The 19,849-nt window shown below is 47.1% G+C and overlaps 1 protein-coding gene across 6 annotated transcripts in view; it reads left to right on the top strand.

The window, feature by feature from the left end:
* MAP3K4 (mitogen-activated protein kinase kinase kinase 4) overlaps positions 1-19,849 on the top strand; it is a 145,821-nt gene that overhangs the window by 123,650 nt on the left and 2,322 nt on the right. For 4 of the 6 annotated variants that reach the window (XM_044924020.2, XM_006043065.4, XM_006043066.4 and 1 more), the window contains 11 exons: positions 2,510-2,606; positions 3,595-3,723; positions 7,027-7,127; positions 7,811-7,891; positions 11,013-11,204; positions 12,306-12,376; positions 12,950-13,066; positions 13,964-14,123; positions 16,682-16,804; positions 17,434-17,540; positions 19,209-19,388. In XM_044924020.2, coding sequence (XP_044779955.2) covers positions 2,510-2,606; positions 3,595-3,723; positions 7,027-7,127; positions 7,811-7,891; positions 11,013-11,204; positions 12,306-12,376; positions 12,950-13,066; positions 13,964-14,123; positions 16,682-16,804; positions 17,434-17,540; positions 19,209-19,388 — 1,358 coding nt within the window. The remainder of the gene's footprint in view (positions 1-2,509; positions 2,607-3,594; positions 3,724-7,026; positions 7,128-7,810; positions 7,892-11,012; positions 11,205-12,305; positions 12,377-12,949; positions 13,067-13,963; positions 14,124-16,681; positions 16,805-17,433; positions 17,541-19,208; positions 19,389-19,849) is intronic. The other 2 variants (XM_006043067.4, XM_006043068.4) reach the window with 1 other exon arrangement.

Genomic DNA, 19,849 nt, shown 5'->3' with positions numbered 1-19,849 from the left:
TCTGTGGACACAAGGTGTTCTTTGTCCTCCCTGCCCCGCGCTGGCCCGAGAGCCAGATTGCCCCCAGGGTCACGGGAGTCAAGTGACCTTGGGGCTGCTTATTGAACATCTTTGAGCCTCCCCTTCTAGTGCTTAAAGTCAGTTGCTGAGGAGGGTTCAGTGAGGTGACGGCATTCTGTGAACTGTATTGTTCTGCACACGGCAGGACCCTCACCCTTTGGTCGTGTGCTCTGTCCTCATGAGAAATGAATGAATGTGAGATTGCATCACTGCCGTCGTCCCTTGCTTTCTCCTCCCCCTCGACTCTGTCACCGTGAGAATGGCCGGATGCTCTGCCATCGCAACCAGATGATAGCAATCTGGTGTAGAACCTTCTGTTTTTCTCTCTGTACTCATGTAAGTACACAGATGCATTCTACTGCACCTTTCTTTATCGCTCATGTAATCACACAAGCATATACTCTGTTGCTTTCTTCCCCTTCCCGTTTACTGTATAAAAATTGGATCACTTTGGATATTAATCTCTGAGAGTTGTAGAAATCCCTGCATGTCAGCACGTGTAGGTCCAGCTCACTCTCTTCAGTGGCCTTGTATCCATCAAGGAAAGACTACTACAAGTCTTTCCATCATTTCCTTACATGTGTTGTTAGTTTTGCCATGAAGAGCATCTCTATCATAAATGTTCACCACTCGTGAAATCTGAGCATCTCTTTTATGTTTATTGGCCATTTGAATTTTCTTTTCAATGAAATAGCAGCTTTATAGCAGTTAGATACACATACTCTTAAAAGAAATGTTTTGTTTCATGCAGGAAGAATGTTAAACTTGTCTGTGTTTTAATGGTGTCTCTTTTATACCTTCATGGGAAATTTTTGTAGTAATTTTTGACTCAGTGGTTCTCAGTATGTCTGCTGAATTAAAGACATCACCATTCTTACCAGATCTGTTTTTTTTTTTTCTTCTTTTTGTCTTTGAATTTGCCTAGAGTTTCTTCCATCTAGGGTTATAATAGTTGAGATAATGAGCCATAGATACAAATTGCTTCTGAACATTTCCTTGATTTTTGTTTTTCAAATTTTCCCTTTAGATGTCTCCAATTTGGGTACTTCTCTTTCCTGTGTAATGTTATTAAAAGTAAACAGAAACCATGAAAAAGGAAGTCATGTCATTTAGGGTAAAACATATTTAGAATAAAACATTGTTGTTCCATCACCAAGTCGTGTCCAACTCTTCGGACTACAGCGCTCCAGGCTTCTCTGTCCTTCACTGTCTCCCAGGGTTTGCTCAAACTCATGTCCATTGAGTTGGTGATGCCATCCAGCCATCTCATCCCCTGTCTCCTCTCTTCTTCTCTTCCAGCCCTCAATCTGTCCCAGCATCAAAGTCTTTTCCAGTGAATCGGCTCTTCACATCAGGTGGCCAAAGTATTGGAGCTCAGCAGCAGTCTTTCCAGTGAATATTTAGGATTGATTTCCTTTAGGATTGACGAGTTTGATCTCCTTGCTATCCAAGGGACTCTCGATAGTCTTCTGTAGCACTACAGTTCAAAAGCATCAATATTTCAGCACTCAGCCTTCTTTATGATCCAACTCGCACATCTGTACATGACTACTGGAATAAAACATATGTGGACTAAAATCGTTAGCATATGAAGAGAAAATATGGTGTTTTAAAAAACTAATGGAGAAGGAAATGGCGACCCATTCCAGTATCCTTGCCTGGAAAATCCCATGGACAGGGGAGCCTGGTGGGCTGCAGTCCATGGGGTCGCAAAGAGTTGGGCATGACTGAGCGGCTAACACACTTACACTTAAAAACTAAGGAAGGTTAAAGTTAAAAGTCAGAAGAAAACCTGTTAGGGACAAGCAGACAAAATATATCATATTCATGCCTAGTTACATTTAGTTATTGGGAAAATAAGAATTGTCAGTATTTTTGTAGTTACTAGGTAAGGTGTGTTTTAAATTGTGTTAAAAATTTTATCCCCATTTACCCTCTACCAGAATATTTAAAAGAAGAAAAGAATAGTCAGTTTAAACCAGTGCCCATCCTCCTGGTTTGATTTAAAGGAATTAAACTCCTTTCCATATTCAGGAAAATGACAGTGACCTGTCCTCAGCTCAGAGCCGATTGAAGAGTCACCTGACCAGACTCTCTTTAAAAGTGGGGACGACGTGACTCCTCTTTAGTAAAGAAATGCTACATAAACCACATTTTCATCTGTCTCCTCAATGGGTTGCATGTCATACATTACATATATTTCACTCCAGGATTTAAAAAATGGCTTTGGTGGAGAAAAGTTTGAATGTGTAATATAACTTTATTAGCTTCCAAAGAGTGACATTTCCCAGCATTTGTATATGTAATATGATTTTCCTACTTACTTAAATGGTTCTATTTTGGTCACCAGCAAAAGTAAGCCGCCTCCCGTCCCCCCTGAATTGCCCGCTCTGACAGTTCTCTGCTGGCTCCTTTAACAAGTTGTTTCTGTCCCTCTTTTCACTGCCAGCCATTCATCGGAATAGCCCCCGTCCCGTGAAGGTACCTCGCTGCCATAGCGACCCTCCTAACCCTCATCTGATTATCCCAACTCCAGAAGGATTCAGGTATTTGGTGCCTGTGTGGTTGTTTGCTTTAGGGATTCTTCTCTGATGTGCATGCTGATCTGAGAGCTGCTGATGCTTGCTCTGATACCAAATACTGTTTTCTGTGTTGTTTATACATTTTTAAAAGCTCTTATTTTCCTTGTCTTGAAGACACACCACTCTGCCTTAGTTACAAAAGAATAAAACTTGCAAATTAAAAGCACACTTATACCTTTCAAGATAACTGTTTCTCAGCTTATTTTTAACTGCCAGCTACTAAATGCTTTTCAGCTTTGGAATAATTCTTTCTTTTCCTTTCTTTGAAAAATAACTTTAGGAAAACAAATTTGAGTGTGCATAGCATGGTAAACATTTGAAAAGCAGAACTAAATGTCATTTTAAAAGCTGGAGATAAAAACTGGAGCGACCCTTCCAGTCTTGACTTCTATGTGTGTATGTAACTATGAAGCAACTTAAATTTTGAGTGAGTTGGAAACTCTAGTACATTCAAAACACTTCCCTTGAATGTGGTGGCCTTTCTGCATGTGGAAGTGGTGAGCGTTGCTCTCCCCTGGGAGTCAAGCAGTTTTTAAGTTAGTTTTATTTTTTACAGTGCTTGGCTAGGAAAGGACAATTATTGCTAAAAATAGCTAGCTTGAAATCAGTTACTTTTTTTCACGCGCGTGTATGCTCAGTTGCCTCAGTTGTGTGCGACTCTTTGCGACCCCAGGGACTGTAGCCCACCAGGCTCTTCTGTCCGTGGGATTCTCCAGGCAAGAAGACTGGAGTGGGGTGCATGCCTTCCCGACCCAGGGATGGAACCTGCGTTCCTTGCATTGGCAGGCCGATTCCTTACCACTGAGCTACCTGACCTGAATCTCAGAGCAATTTGCATTTCTGTCTGAAGATGATTTTTTGCTTCCTCACCCTGTGTTATCTTTTCCTGAAACCACGTGAGAGCCCATCCCCTTCCTCACCTGTGTTCCTGAAGCTTTTCTTCTCCTCCCAGCGCCCGGAGCGTGCCCGCAGATGTGCGGAGCCTCGGCAGCCCCGCGCCCGCGCCTGCCGCCGCTCGTCCTGGCCCCTCGGGCAGTGACCCGGCACCGCCCAAGCCCATCAGCGGTGCCCATGAGACCAGGTAGTCTGCCCCACCCCTCGCCCCGGTGCGGTGCCCATGAGACTGGGTGGCTTCCGCGCCCCCCACCCCCAACCCCCACACTCCTACGGTGACCTCGGCTCTGGGATGTGTCCAGGGCTCGTGGGGCTGCTTTCGTGCGGTCGGGCGATGCTTAGGGGCCCTCCTTGGGATGTCGTGGCCCCAAAGCTCCAGCACAAGTAGATTATCTGCCCAAGTTTTATATTTCTTTGGCACAAACATTAGCCCAAATGACTCGAGTTTCTGCCGATAATAACCGTGCAGGGAGTATCAGTGAAAAGAACCTGGTCCAATGGTAGGAGAATTCTGGCAAATGCAGTGCCTTTCCTGAGGAGTTTCTCCGGGGTCACTCAAAGGTGACTTCTATCCAGGTTATACAGAGACGTGGTGGTGGTGATTTGTGTTTTTTTTTTTTAATCTTTTTTTTTTAAATCACTTTTCAAATCCAGTTTCCTGATTACCACAGTTGTGGATTAGAAGTAGTTTATAGTGGTGTGGAAAACCACTTCATGAGGTTTGTTTTGCATCTCGTATGGAGACTAGATCATTACTAGAGAGAGCTGTCAGACGCTTGGCAAGCCCCAGACAAACGTGAGCCTCTTGCCTGTGTGTCAGTACTGAGGCCGTGGCAGCTTTTTCCATTTTTGCCAAGTTATTTGGTGGTGGGGCAGGGGGGTCAGCATTTAGGGGATCTCATCAAGGTCTCAGATGCTTAAAGGAGAAAGGACATTTGGTGGCTCTTAATCAACCCTTGTGCCTGGTGACAGAACAGACGGTCAGTCTTCTCATCTTCCCGTAAGGATGCTGACAGAGTCAGACAAAACTGAACAAAAACGATGACACTGGGAAAGAACTCGGTGCTCTTTGTCCTGCTCCCAAGAAGAAACATTAGCGTGTTGGCAGAAAGGTGACACGTGGTTTTAGAATTTAAAACAGACTAAGGTATTTTTAGTTGAAGGATAATTGTTTTACAATTTGTGTTGGTTTCTGCCATACATCAACATGAAGACGAAATATTTTTAGACTTAGTTTATAGCAGTCTAAAATGTCCACAGATATTTCCCAATTTCTCATGCATTGAAATAATTAATATTCCCTAATTTTTAGTAATAAATGTTTGTCTATAACCTAAAAAAAAAAAAGCCCAAGTATGTTACAGCTTAAGCAGTCAACTAAAAAAAAAGTTAACAATTAACATTGAACAAATTCCCGTTGACCCTCTCTTTTTCACGTTTAGAACATTTCACGGCAGACGTTTCCACGTGTGCTTCACGGCTGTGTAGGGGGTTGCAGCTGTCTTTTTTGTTAGTTCAGCTAGGGAAGCGATGAGCCCTGAAACACAGTCATAGCTGAGAACACTCAGCCAGCACCGTGCTTCCCACCGATGTCTCCAGAACGGAAGGTTTCATGGACTCTTGGTTCCGGCTTTTGTCAGTCGGGTGTGCGTACCCCAAAGCAGATTGTTGTGCAGGCGGCCCGTGCCCACCCTTAGTCTCAGGCCCCGCCCAGGTGGTTTCTCAAGCATGTTTTGAGCAGCATTTCAGAAGTGTTCTTCGTTTATCCTTTAAGACAGTCCTTGAGATGTAGACGTTTTACTACCGTCATAACGCGCCATCCTGAAGGCCTTTCCTCACCGAGGAGTGAAGTGGTCTGTACTTCCTGGCAGTGTGTGTGATGGGAGGTCGGGGGCCGCGGGGCCAGCCGCCTGCAGCCCTCCAACCTGAACCTCTGCCGCAGCCTCCCAGGCTTCCATGCAGGGACCACATGGTGCCTCCAGACGGGCTCTCCGCGCTACTCAGGGCCGGGATGGGCTTGGGGAAGCAGGGTGGTTCCTGGGCTCCCTGACCTCGGCAGCCTGCCTTAGAGAGATGTCAGCCACAGGGAAATTTTTACTTTGCCCCACGGCCTCCGATCAACACTTTGATTCGATACGGTTTGACTTAGGAAATGGGCTTCTGTGATCTTAGCATTGTCAAGAAAATAATCTTCCAGTGTTCTGCTTGCTGGAGTATCTCTTAACTGATTTGCGAGACCCAGTTGTTTATTTTTCAGGAATTGTGCAAGTCAGTTGTTAGACCACGAAAACTGTTGAAGTCTGCAGACTCCTGCTCCCCCTGCGGCGAGCCGTTAAGCATTCACTCATACACCATTTGGTTGAAGTGTGTTTTCTTGCCTGTTGCCCTGGGAGAAATCTGAGGATGTGGAGTTGGCTAACCTCCTCTCTGGGAAAGCAGGAAGATAGGGATGTTGGTGGCTTCTCTGTGGTCCCAGGATTGGCACAGCTTAGGAGGAGGGTGTTTTTTCTTCACTTCAGCATCGGTGATTTTTTTCCATGAAACGATACTAAGACTTCTTGATGAACTACATTGCAGGAGATGTCCTCCTCACTCCAGACTTAACACGGACTGCACTAGATTTGAGAGTGTAGGGAGATTAAAAAAAAAAGCCTTGCACACTTCATAATTTGTGAATGTCTGTCCAGTAGACCACGTTGCTTTAAACCTACTCAGTCTGTAATAAAAAAGAGCATAAAAGCTACCATACTTCATTATATCATTCGTTTAAAAAAATATACACTAAACTGGTTAATAAACTAACACTGTATTTATTTTCGATGATTTTAATTATAATTTAACGCTTGCCCTTATTTAATTCTGGACTTGATTTACCCTTTTGTGGACTCATTCTGGATTGCTGAACACTTCTGGAAAAGCCTCAACTTAGCTTTGCCCTTTACATGTTAAGCTTCCTGCTCTTCTGCCCTTTTGCTTGGCTACTGCTTAAGAAATGGTTAGGCATTCCCTTACACTTGCTCCTGAAGAGACTTGAGCTCTTGTGAATCATGTAATGATTTTAGCACTTTAAATAGAATTAAGTACTTGAATATAATGTGATGATCATCTTAAATATCAGCCAGATTTGGCTCCTAATTTTAATCCATCCTGGGCCTAAATTAGCTTTCCACATACGTCAGCAATACTTCAGTAACTACTGTTTTGTTTTTATTTTGGTTGCTGTCTTTAACATGAAGCCATGTATTGTGCAGGCGGTTCTCCTGTGTTCTCCTTCCAAGCCCCAGAGACAGGGGTCTCGGTGGGGGCGCTGTCACTCTGGGTGGATTGGTCTTGGTTTGGGGGCTGTCCTTCCTGTAGTCCTTTACCCACGGATGCCTGATGTTCTTGGGGGCAGAGTCACCCCCAGTTGAGAATCGCTGCTCTAGAAGACTCTGACACATCTCTCAAGTTCTATCAAATTGACAGCTTAATTTTTGAAATGTTGAAACAGGGGTTCCAGCGTCCCTGAAAATGACCGCCTGGCTTCCATCGCAGCTGAGCTGCAGTTCAGGTCGCTCAGCCGCCACTCCAGCCCCACCGAGGAGCGCGAGGGTGAGTGAGCGGCGTCCCCCGCGTCCCCTGCGTCCCCCGCCGGCCTCGCCGCCGTCCCGGACCACTGGCTCCCGCTGAGGACACGGCGCGACAGAGCCCTGGGAGAGGTTCAGTGCTGGGCACGCTGGCCTTTTAATATAGGTGTCTTTCTACATGTGCGTTTTCTCCCTCTGTTGCTAAATAATTTTTGAGAATTATTGTTGCTGATATTTTAACTGTTGAGCGCTCTTAACTCACTTTAAAAATGTAAAGTGGCACTGTGCTTGTGGGTGACAGGTGTTCTTAGGATGCAGAGCTAGGGGTCTTTGCCCAGAAACCACGCCGTTGCTCCTGCAGCCCTACTGTGCTCTTGCGCAGGACCTTGGGAAGGGGGACCCCTCCCACCCACCCCCAACCCCCCCACAAAGTCCAGTTTCTGCTCAGTACTCTGCTGTCTGTTACTTGTGGAAGCTTAATGTAGTTAAAGTCTTGTAACCCATGAACAGCTCCTTAGTTTGGTGCCATTTGCTCTGAACGATTGTAGAGACAGCTTTACACTCACAGCAAACAGATCAGTCCCGGGAACGACAGGCCGGTGGTTCACTAATCATCACTGTCACCTGCATTGCGTTCTGGCTCTGAATCAAATATGCCTGTTTGCTTTATAAATCTTATTAGTTTGTATGAAAAAATACTTTCTGCAGAACCAGCATATCCAAAAGGTGATTCAAGTGGGTCAACTCGAAGAAGTTGGGAACTTCGGACGCTTATCAGTCAGACCAGGGGTAAGAGAAAGAATGTTGAATGTTTAAGCATAAAGCAAACAGTTTCAGCTACAATGTGCTTCAGCTTATGACTTACTCGACCGTCTGCATTAACGTTTTATGGCCCCTTTTGTGCCTCTGGTGTCACTTCCTCTCTGTGCTGTGTGTGTCCAATTCCTGTTTCTTATCATTATAAGTTCCTTTGGAGCAGGAACGTGTGTTTCTCAGTTTTGTATTCTTTAAACAGGTTGATGTTCATTTTGTGTGTCACGTGGGTGGGCCCTTCGCATAATCCTTTGTACGTGGTGTGTGTGTTAAGTCGCTTTAGTCATGTCCAACTCTTTGCGACCGTATGGACTGTAGCCCACCAGGCTCCTCTGTCTGTGGGATTCTCCAGGCAAGAATACTGGAGTGGGCTGCCATGCCCTCCTCCAGGGGAATCTTCCTGATCCAGGGATCGAACCCGCATTTCTTATGTCTTCAGCATTGGCAGATGGGTTCTTTACTACTAGTGCCACCTGGGAAGCCCTTTGTACGTGGTAGGAATATAATAAATACTTGTGAAATGAATAACCACTTGTTTATTATGTTAAGAAGCTGAGAGAAAGCATTTGTCATACACAGCAGGTGATCGGTCCTTATGAACCAGAAGAAGAAATAGCAGAAAGGGCCCTGGTCTAGCACAAAATGCTTTCGCGTATTCTTCATCACAACAGTCTTGAGCCATACCTAGGCAGAATGGATCCTGTTCTCTTTTCCTAAATGATCCAAGTTTCTGAGAGGCCAGACGTTTCACCAAGGTCGCCCATGCTTGCCCCCAGAGTGCCCTCTGGAACATGTGTGACTGAGCAGGAGGGTCATCACCAGGCCCGGAGCGGTCACGTGGGGCTTCAGGGAAGGTCAAGGCTTGGACTGGCCCCTGAAGGAGAAGGAGGTTTGTGTCCAGCCAGGAGGGAAAGTACAGAAAGAGAAACATATCTGGAGGCCCAGTGACTAAAGAGCAGACCAGCGGGCCTGGCCCAGCCTGGCGAGCGCGGGTGTAAGTGGAGGTGGACCTGAAAGGGTGCGGGGAGGTCTCTGCACAGCCAGTCTTCAGCGGTGGGCTCTGTGGTCCAGGCCCTGCGTGCAGACCACGGGCAGCCCCTGAGCCTCTGCAGCGTGCAAGCCTCCTGTGTTCAGGGAGTGGGGGGCAGGGGGTGAGGAGGACGGCGGGGCAGGCCTGGGTCGCGGGGGAGGTGGGGAGCGGGCCTGAGCGCCGTCGCGGGCAGTGTATTCACACTGGCCATGGGGCATTCAGGAGGCGGGAGCAGCCGTGAAGCCGTATTCGCCAGGCCAGGCAGGTGAGGCGCCTGTAGGGTTTGAGGGTCGGGGGGCGTTCGTCAGCTCAAGCCCAGTGGCGGGGAAGGGGGTCTCCCCAGGGCCTCTCACGTCATCAGTGGTTCCCATGGATACCAGGTCTTTGTGATAATTTTCAAAACAAATACTTTGTGGTCAAGTAAACTCGGGAACTCTTGGAAGAGTTAGTTTGCACAGACATCTTAAAAGACTAGGAAATCTTGAGAAATGTTTACTGTAAAAGAAAAGACTATTTCCCAGAAGCATTTAACAATGGAGCCCACGGCCCGACAGCCATGAAACCTCGGTCACTGCCAAGTAGACTTGATGTGTCATGTAGTGAGGTAAGGGAAACAGGGATCCCTGTTTGTAGGAAATGATCGTAGTTGGAACTTTATAAATCTCTGGGAATTTCTCTTCTCAGAGTAATCTTTCAGTCATCCCAGTCCTCAGTGATCGCTTTGATAGAACATTCAGGCTCTTAAATGCCTCCTTAGGGTACTGCATGTGAGAACCGCAGAGGCCGAGAGCTTTTCACGTTATGGATTGTGACCTGTTAGTGGTTTGTTGTAAAATCAGCACACACACACACATTGAATGGAGACCCAGTCACATGTAGAAAGAGTAATAGTGTTTCATGAAACAGTTGTTTTAGGTTTCTATGTAAAAGATACTTCTTTCTATAAATCATGTAAAGTAAGTTGGAGAAATAAAGATGGCTAGATGGAAAAATAAGGAAAGATAATAACAGAAGCTAAAATTTACCCAGTATTTTCATGTTCCAGGCACTGGGCTAAATGCTTTATGTGTGTGATTTCATTAAGTTCTTGTAGTATCTCTGAATGAGGTATTTTTGTTTTGGGATTTGATGGCTTAGGAAGGTAATTCGCTTGTCGATTTTCAAACACCTAGAGAAAGATGAAGCCCGGGTTTTGTTCCAGCCATTCTGACTCTAGAGAAAGGAAAGCTTTACTCCCTTCCCAGCAGATAGCAGAGACAGCTTCCTGGAGGGGAGTAGAGCTCTGACAGCTGGAAGACAGGGAGGTATGAGCATGGGCGAGGAGTGAGGTGCGGTGTGGTGTGCTCCATGGAGGCTCTTCAGTCAGGCTGGTCCGGAGACTGCAGTGGGGCCAGGGACAGTGGCCAGGAGAAGCAAGCCTGGAAAGACCCTGCGTGATGGCCTTGGACTGTTGATCAGCAACTTGGGATAAACCATGAAATAAATTATGTGGGTAAACAATGTGATCAGATTTTACGTTTGAGTAAGAGAATTCTGGGGGACTCCCTTGTGGCTCGGTGGTAAAGAATCCGCCCACAACACAGGACGAAGGACATGTGAGTTCGATCCCTTGGTGGGGAAGATTCCCTGGAGAAGGAAGTTACAACCCACTCCAGTATTCCCGCCTGGGATATCCCACAAACAGAGGAACCTGGTGGGCTACAGTCCATGGGGTCGGAAAGTCAGACACGACTGAGCGGCTAAACAATAAGAAAATTCTGAGCGATGAGAGCAAGTGGAGGGGAGAGACTAGAGGCAGACAGGTGGTTACTGCAGAGTCTAACCAGCCTTGGGAGAGGACGCCACTGATTCTGTCTGAGTCGCTTCTGTCTGTGTGTGCGCTTCCCTATAGTGGATGGTATGCTCTGAAGATGTTAGCTTTGGGGGACTTTAATTCAGGTGCTGTGTAGCTGAATAGATGATGCTTGATGGAGGGCTAATGTCTGCTGCTCTGTTTTTATGATTATTTGCTGGAAGTCGACTTGATTATGGTTGTTGGGATGACTGAGTTTACACTTCTCCCTGCAGATACCGCTTCTAAGCAAGGACCCATAGAAGCCATTCAGAAGTCAGTCCGACTGTTTGAAGAAAAGCGGTATCGAGAAATGAGGAGGAAAAACATCATTGGTCAAGTCTGTGACACCCCCAAGTCTTACGACAACGTCATGCACGTTGGCTTGAGGAAGGTGACCTTTAAGTGGCAAAGAGGAAACAAAATCGGTAAGGAAACTCAAGAACAGGACACAAAGATGGTCCCTGTTAGAAATAACAACAGTCACACTTTTTAGGTTAAATCTCCCATGGTTGGTCTTTTTCTCTGACAGGCGTGGCAAATATACATCCTCTCTTTTGTGCACGGTTCTGATTTTTTGGTTTCACTTGTAAGATATGTTCTAAGAACAATGTAAAAGAGATTTTTAAATGATTCATTAAATGGAATAGTTCTGCTTGATAACTCCAGAAATTGCCAGTGGAGAACTCCATAAATCTTACTCCTTTGTTCTAGTCTGTATTCTTTATATCTTATTCCCACACGATCCTTATTGAAGCAAGACTGAATACAAATGCCAATGGGACGGTGTCTTCAAAAACATTAATTAATTTCTAGATGAAACAGTTTCCTGTTAAATAACTAGAGATAGATTGTGTGGAGAAGGAGCTGATTAAGTTTCAGACCTTCCCCCTTTCAAACGCGTTTATCTGTTGAGCATTTAGGCCTGAAGATGCGAACGCAGTTGTAACATAGGACTCTGTGAGCCTCAGGAGGTTTCTGTAGAGCTGTCAGGACAGAAGACACTGAACAGAATCAGATCCTTTATAAGTGGTGTGAATTCTCATTCTCAGTCTTATGTGGCCATATAGCCCCTTAGTTTAATGTTTCAGAAGGTGTCTTAGTAGAATACCCCACCGGCATCCCACACGCCTGGATGGACAGCAGGGAGGCCCATTGGGATGGCAGCTAGGCTTACCCCGGCCACGCCTCCTACCCCGGCCCAGACCTCCCCCAGGGCCGTAAGGGGCTCCGGAGTATGCACCAGGGGCTCAGCGCTCGCCTTCAGGCCCCTTCTGGGATTTGCCGGTCAGTTCTATTCTGTTTACAGGTATTTACAGATAAGACAGAGTGAAAAGATTGCCTGAGACTTAGGTTATCAGGGGACATTCTTTCGAAATAGTCTGGCTCTTGCAGTAGTAGGCTGTGGTAAGCACGGTTCTGGATATGTGAACGTGGAGTCAGGATGGGAAGATGTCATTATACATTTGAATGAGTTGGAGGGGCCTGGCTTTGGTGGCTGAGAGCAGCACGTCTGTCCCTGTTCACAGGGGAAGGGCAGTACGGGAAGGTGTACACCTGCATCAACGTCGACACCGGCGAGCTGATGGCCATGAAGGAGGTGCGTGCCCGGCCCTGCGGCCTCTGTGTGCTGGACACTTGGACCGAGACTTGGGTTCACTAGCTGAGGGCTGGCCCGAGTGCTCCCCCAGGGCACCGTTTCAGATGTCTGATACACTGATGTTTCCCACAGTCTAGGCATTTACACCTTTGGGACCATGGGGCACTTGGTCGGGGGGCTTGGGGGACATTTGTGATAAGGTTCAGAAATGAGCAGCCTGTTAACTGCTGGAGGTAGAATGGCAGGAGCCAGGAACACCCGAGGAAGGACCCCTGGGAGACACCGAGGGCTGTGGTGGGTGAGGCCAGTGCCCCGAGCCGTCGTGGGGCACCAGGCACGTGCGGCTCCACCCGTCAACCCCTGCAGCGTCTCCTCATCCTCGCCAAGGGGCACTTAGGTTGGTTAATTCAGTCTGCAGTTACGAAAGTGATCCTGCTGGCTGCTGTCTGAGCATGTACTCTAAAGCAGGTGAGCTTAACTCATCAGCAAGGGGAAGAGAGCCCGCCCGGAAGTCAGGGGGGCGCATTTCACTGTTCCCGGTGCCAACAGTAACCAGCCGGTTTCCTTTTCCAGATTCGATTTCAACCCAACGACCATAAAACCATCAAGGAAACTGCAGACGAGTTGAAAATCTTTGAAGGCATCAAGCACCCCAATCTGGTTCGGTATTTTGGTGTGGAGCTACATAGAGTAAGCCAACTTTGATCACACTGTGCGGTGTGAGCGGTCAGTGAGGGCGCAGGTGGAGTCCTGTCCTACATCACAGGTCTTCTCATTTCAGAGCACAGTAACTTTGCCTAATTATCAGGAAATCTCCATGAGTTACACCATTTCTGCCTTCTCTCTGAAACTAGAGGAGTCCTTCCTGAAATGTAAGTTGTAGACCGTAGTCATTAACCCGACATTATAAAGCGCTGAAACCCATCCTGCCGATCAGAAGATTTCTCGAGTGCCCCCCCCGACACTGCTGTTGGTTGCTTTTTTTTCTCCCCCTTCTTTTTGCCAAGCCACTGTTGAACACACTATTCAGTAATTTTTTTTTCCCTTTTGTTTGTATTTAAAGAACCATTGTAAAATGAGAGAAAGCGAAGACCTCAGCTTACTTTCCCCGTGTGTTTAGCAATAAACACTTGGAGGGAAAGAGGATCACCTGGAGCTTCTTGGTGGAATATGAGCTTCTGGGGAATTTGGATACTGGCAGTTTTTAATGTTTTTCACGGATAAATTCATATCTGAAAAGGATGTGTTTCAGTACTTAATAATACATTTATAGGGACAGTCCTGTTGGTCCCTGTCTGAGATTATATAGCAGACCGAATTTCAGAGGGTTACAGACGTTTATCACCTGTGATTCGGCGATGGTCTTATCCCAAAGAGCTGTATAATTTCAGACAGAGGAGGCAGGCAGAGACACCACTCTTTGTAGAGGAGTTAGAAATGACCGTTTTGAGACGAATTCAGACTCGAGGATGACCAGTGTAGCTGACCCTTAGAAGGAAGCGTCCTTGGGGGCGTGGCCAGTGGAGTGTTCCAGGCTCTGCACCCAGCGCCCAGGTGGACATGGGCCCTGTGTGGTTCCTCCCGCAGGAGGAGATGTACATCTTCATGGAGTACTGTGACGAGGGCACGTTGGAAGAGGTGTCGCGGCTGGGGCTCCAAGAACACGTCATCAGGCTGTATTCGAAGCAGATCACCGTGGCCATCAACGTCCTCCACGAGCACGGCATAGTTCACCGCGACGTTAAAGGTGATCCCGCACTCCCCTGCCTGCCAGGGCGTCAGCCGTGCCCAGCACAGGGTGGCTGCCCTCACTTCTCCAGAAACAACTTTACTTTGAATATTCTTCTGTAAAGAACCCAACATTGAGAAACTGTACAGGACACACATCTCCTTCCAGGAGCTTGGCTTGTGATCAGAACATCCTTTCTTTCCCTTCTGAATTTGAATGTGAATGTTGTGAACATGTAAAGTGATGGTGAATCAGGAATGCTGGTGTAAGTTACAATTTGCAGCTGAGTTTGGGGAGAGGACACTTTATTGGGGCTTCCCTGGTGGCTCAGATGGCAAAGAATCCGCCTGCAATGCAGGAGACCTGGGTTTGATCCCTGGGTTGGGAAGATCCCCTGGAGGAGGGCGTGGCAGCCTACTCCAGTATTCTTGCCTGGAGAATCCCGTGGACAGAGGAACCTGGTGGGCTACGGTCCATGGGGGTCGCAAACTGTGGCACATGACCTAGCGACAAACACTTTGACTTCAGGGTTTATTTACACCACCCTCCTCCAGTGTAGAGTTCTGCTCAAGGTCAGCTTGGTCACACTAACTGAAGGAAAGTGCTGGCCCTTCTCGTGTGAGGGGAACAGCCATGCTTATCCCAGAACTTACCCCCTGTGTTTATCTGACCCACACCATGCCCCTGATCTGTGCATTTGGGAGTCTTGGGGATAAGTAGAATGACAAATTAGGTTGGTCTCTAACTGACCCCAGACTGAAGGATTTCATTCTCTCCCTTAACCTGAGGCCAACCTACAACCTACGCAACCTACAACCTACACATCACTATAGATGGCCGGACTTGCAACCAGGCATTAGCCTCCGTGGGGCTGGGCCACCCCAGGGCCTGCTTTGCTGGTGGAAGAACTGCCCGTGCTCTGTAATGGCTCCTGCATGCCCGGCATACCCGTCTCGCTGCCCGCCCACCCCGTCCGCCACATTGCTTTGTTGTCTGGGCATTTGCCTCATCGGCTCTGGGTGAGGCCACGGCATAGCCCATTTCCAGTTGTTCTAACACAAACACCACACTCAGGAAGTGGTACCTTAGTGTCGTTGGCCGTGGCCATAAAGAGAATCCCTCAGAGTCCTTGAATCAAGTCCGTCCCTGTGCATCCGTGTGATAATCTTTAGAGCTCAATGTAGCTAAGAGGGCCTGTGAGTCAGCTCCAGAACCATGCATTAGCACAGTGTGCTCTGGGGGATCGCCTGCCCTGGGCGCGGGGAGGGTCAGCAGCTCATTGCGCAGCTGGCTGTCTAACGTGAGGGCTCTGTATGACCTTTGGAGGGAGGTACCTTGGACAGAAGGCTGAGCCGTGTGGCTCGGTCAGAAGGGTTCAGGCCTTGTAGCCTGCAGGAGGCAGAGCCACCCCGGGAGATGAGCAGTGACCCCAGGTTCCAACTGGAGTACGAGCCAGGTGTGTGTGCTGCTCCTGAGATAGGAGATACGCGCAGAACATTTTCTGTCAGCCTGGACTCAGTCTGATGGTGGCTTCGGATGCATCTCTGCAGACCAGCAGAGAGAGAGAGAATGTGTGTGTGAGAGAGAGTGTGTGTGTGTGTGAGTGTGTGTGTATGTGAGTGTGTGTGTGAGAGAATGTGTGTGTATGTGAGAGTGTGAGTGTGCATGTGTGTGTGTGTGAGTGCATGTGTGGTTGTGTGTGTGTGCACATGTGTGAGAGCATGTGTGTGAGTGTGCGTGTGAGAGTGTGTGTATGTGAGAGTGAGTGTGCATGTGTGAGAGTGTGTGATTGTGTGAATGTGTGTGTGAGTGCGTGTGTGTGTGCACGTGTGTGAGAGCGTGTGTGTGAGAGCATGTGTATGTGTGAGAGAGTGTGTGTGTGTGTGTGTGTGTGTGGTCTCGATTACACTTGCTTCCTGCTACGGCCACTGCTGAACGTACACCAGCTCTCACCTTCAGAACTGCTGCCACAGGCATTTGTGATTTATAGGTGATTTCTCTTTTAAGTATCTCCCTGAGTTTTTAAAAAATTACTTACTTTATTTTTGGCTAGCTGCTCGCGGACTTTGTCTGGCGGTGGTGAGCAGGGGCTGCCCGTCCTTGCGGTGCACGGGCGCCTCGTGGATGTGGCTTCTCTCTTTGCAGAGCGCAGGCTCCGGGTGCACGGGCTTCAGCAGTGGCAGCGCTCGGACCCGGCAGTTGTGCTCAGCTGCCCTCCGGCAGGTGGAACCTTCCCAGACCAGGGACCCTACCCACGTCCCCTGCATCGGCAGGTGGATTCTTACCCACTGTGCCACTAGGGAAGTCCCTCTCCCTGTGTTTTAATGTTGGAATTTATGCATGTGTTTCAGTTCAGGATTTGTCAAAGCTGTCTGCACTGTTATTAAAATTTCTTTACTTTGTATTACCATTTGTGAATGAGGCTTAAAATCTTTCTAATGATAACACTTTGCAAGTAAAGTTTCATCAGTCTTTATAATGTTGCGAATCAAGTTCCTGATAGTTCAGGTTACCACCTAAGCTTCAAAGCGCCTGTGTTGTGTTTCAGAGGCTTACCACTGCTCATTTCTCCCTAGGTGCCAACATCTTCCTGACCTCGTCTGGACTAATCAAGCTGGGGGATTTCGGATGCTCAGTAAAGCTTAAGAACAATGCGCAGACCATGCCTGGTGAAGTGAACAGCACGCTGGGGACAGCAGGTGGGTCCGGCGAGGCGAGGCTCTGCCCTGGGGCTCCCTCCGGCGTGCTGGGACCCTGCCTCTCCTCCTCCTTCTGGTTGGCAGATGTGGGGAGCGGTCAGGGCTTCTCGCCAGGCGGGAGGAGCCACACCTAAAAGTGCTCATCAGATTGGGAAGTCACATATCTCCCTTAAACTTACAGCAGGGAAGAAAGGCCTCATTTCCTCTCCAGAAAAGCCTTGTGTTTCACACTGGGTTTATTAAAACTATTCTAGTCAAAACAACATTATGTTTAAATGGTGGTTATTTGTTTTGATCATTTAGAAACATGTCATAAAACTTCACATTCTCTTTTGCAGGTTAAATTTCATATTTTTCGTCACAAATAGAATTTATCTGAATATTTGCACATTCAAAATCTCTTTTAGGAGATTAATTTGGCTCCTAAAACATCCATTCAAGAAATTATTTTGAGATACTTATTTTGAAGTCTTGATATTTTTTATTATGTAATTGAGAGAAAGTTTCCCCTGAACAAACTAGTTGTTTCTTCTCTGTGAAATATTAGATAATATTAATGTTTTGCTTGGCTCTGTTAATTCATGATGCTGTATTTGTAACCCGTTCCTCTCGTATCTGTCGCTTTTAAGCGTACATGGCTCCGGAAGTCATCACTCGTGCCAAAGGAGAAGGCCACGGGCGTGCGGCTGACATCTGGAGCCTGGGGTGTGTTGTCATAGAGATGGTGACTGGCAAGGTGAGCAGAGCCCATGCCTGGTAGAAAGCCTTGAGGGGGGCACTTTGCATTAACAGAGCAGTCATGTGGCTTCACTCCCATTATGAATACTGGGAACATCTTTCCTGCAAAATAGAGAACATGACCTGTCAAAAGATATGGTAAGTTAAAACAAGTGCCAGACTAGGAACCAAATGTTTATCAGATGCATGACTCAGAGGACTCCTCCAAGGAAAAGAAAAAGCACAAAACTCCAATTAAAACATAGAAAAGTAAGCAGATATGAGAAGCAGCAGAAGTTGAAACCTTCTGTCCACACAAAGACTGGCATGTGAATGCCTGTATCTGTTTTATTCATAATTGAATAAATGGATAAACTGTGATAATCCACACAACGGAATATTACGCAGTGACAAAAAGAAATTGGCCATGAAACGACAGGGAGAAACCTGAAAACGCGTATTCATTGCTGAGTGAACGAACCCAGTCTGAAAACCCCACATCCTGTATGATTCTCAACCTTCTGGTGTTCCGGAAGAGGCAGGACAGGCAAGTCAGAGAAGATGAGAGGTTGCCAGGGCTTCCCAGGTGGTGCTCGTGGTAGAGAGCTCGCCTGCCAGTGCAGGAATTGCGAGTTCGATCCCTGAGTCTGGTAGATCCCCTGGAAGAGGGCATGACAACCCACTCCAGTGTTCTTGCCTGGAGAATCCCATGGACAGAGGAGCCTGGCGGGCTATAGTCCATGGGGCCGCAAAGAGTCAGACACGACTGAAGCGACTGAGCACTGGGAGACGGACGGAAGGACAGACAGTGCATATTGATTTTAAGGGCCGTGAAACTGTCACGTGTGACATAATATCTGAAAATCCTCAAAATTGGTCTTCTAATGTAGATACTGCCGATGAACAATTGTACAAATGTATAAAGGTCGTGTGTTTGGCGAGGGAGGTTTATAGCATTAGTTGTAAAGCAAGAAAGTTATAACCCTCTTAAGTATTATTAGTAGGAAATTAAATTATTATACAGCCTGCAGCCGCTGAGAATAAGCTCTCAATAAATATTAGCTAGTATTATTTCTGTTAGCGTTAACATAGGTGCCCACAGTACCTGTTATTTCAATCAAGCCATACATTGGAAAGAGAGCGAGTTCTCACACTGAAGACTATACATCTCAATAGCTAAACAATGGTACATAAATTGGGAGGCTATGTTCTTTCCCCCATGAATCTCATTTCCCTGTAACTGTAATAAAATAAGCTTGGCACTAGTAGAATTTAATGTTGATTATTCAACAAGGGAGCATATTAAACATCCCAGTAAGATAACTGTTAGGTTTTGTTTTATTGACTTTTTATTTTATGTCTTAGATGACGACAACATCTAGGTAATGCTGGACGATAGGACACCTTGTGGGGTAGGCAGACTATGCCCACCGCCTGGTTTTGTAAATAAAGTTTTATTGGCACACAGCTCTACCCATTCATTTATACATTGTAGCCTAAGCCTGCTTTTATGTTATAATGGGAAAATTGAATAGTTGTGACAGAGACCACCTGGCTTGCAAGCTTATGTAAAAGGTTGCCGGCCTTGGTACGTATCGATATTGAGATGCCTAAAAAGAGATGGGGCAGCTGCTTTTTCTTTATGGTCAGGTAGTGTCAAAACCTGCTTTTTTTTTCCTGTTTTCAGAGACCTTGGCATGAATATGAACACAACTTTCAGATTATGTACAAAGTGGGAATGGGGCACAAGCCGCCGATCCCTGAACGATTAAGCCCCGAAGGGAAGGACTTCCTCTCTCACTGCCTGGAGAGTGAGCCCCGGATGCGGTGGACAGCCAGCCAGCTCCTCGACCACTCCTTCGTCAAGGTTTGGCAGAGTGCTGAATAAGTGTGTGTGTTCTGTTCGCATCTGGCACGTGAATGAAATTTGGAAGCTTAAATAGAAAATACCTGTACCTGAAATGGAAATGAGCTAAAATGAACGGTGCTGGGGAATTTTGTATGTGTTTTTTTCCTTTGGGCAGATGTTTGTTGCGGTTCTCCTTGACCCATGTTGGTGCTTGGAGGGGCACTTGGGACCGTGAAATGGGATTTTCAGGGGGACGGGTAGAGGCAGTTTCCCTTCAGGGTATGCAGTCTGCTTGAGTGCAGGGTTGGTAGCAGCCAGTCTCTACTGAGGGAGCAGAGACAGACCGAGCACCGAGCAAGGGTCGTGTTAGAGCCGTGACGGTGGAGCGTGTGCCACGTGCAACGTCACCGAGGAGAGGCCTTTCACCCCGTCAGGTGACCCCAGCTCCTGCTTCCTTCTGAGTGACATGCCAGAGCCAT

This window comes from Bubalus bubalis, chromosome 10 (genome assembly GCF_019923935.1).
Source record: "Bubalus bubalis isolate 160015118507 breed Murrah chromosome 10, NDDB_SH_1, whole genome shotgun sequence".
In the NCBI taxonomy this organism is placed as follows: Eukaryota; Metazoa; Chordata; class Mammalia; order Artiodactyla; family Bovidae; genus Bubalus; species Bubalus bubalis.
Note: the sequence above shows the minus strand (reverse complement) of the source record. Positions and strands in the feature narration are given on the sequence as shown.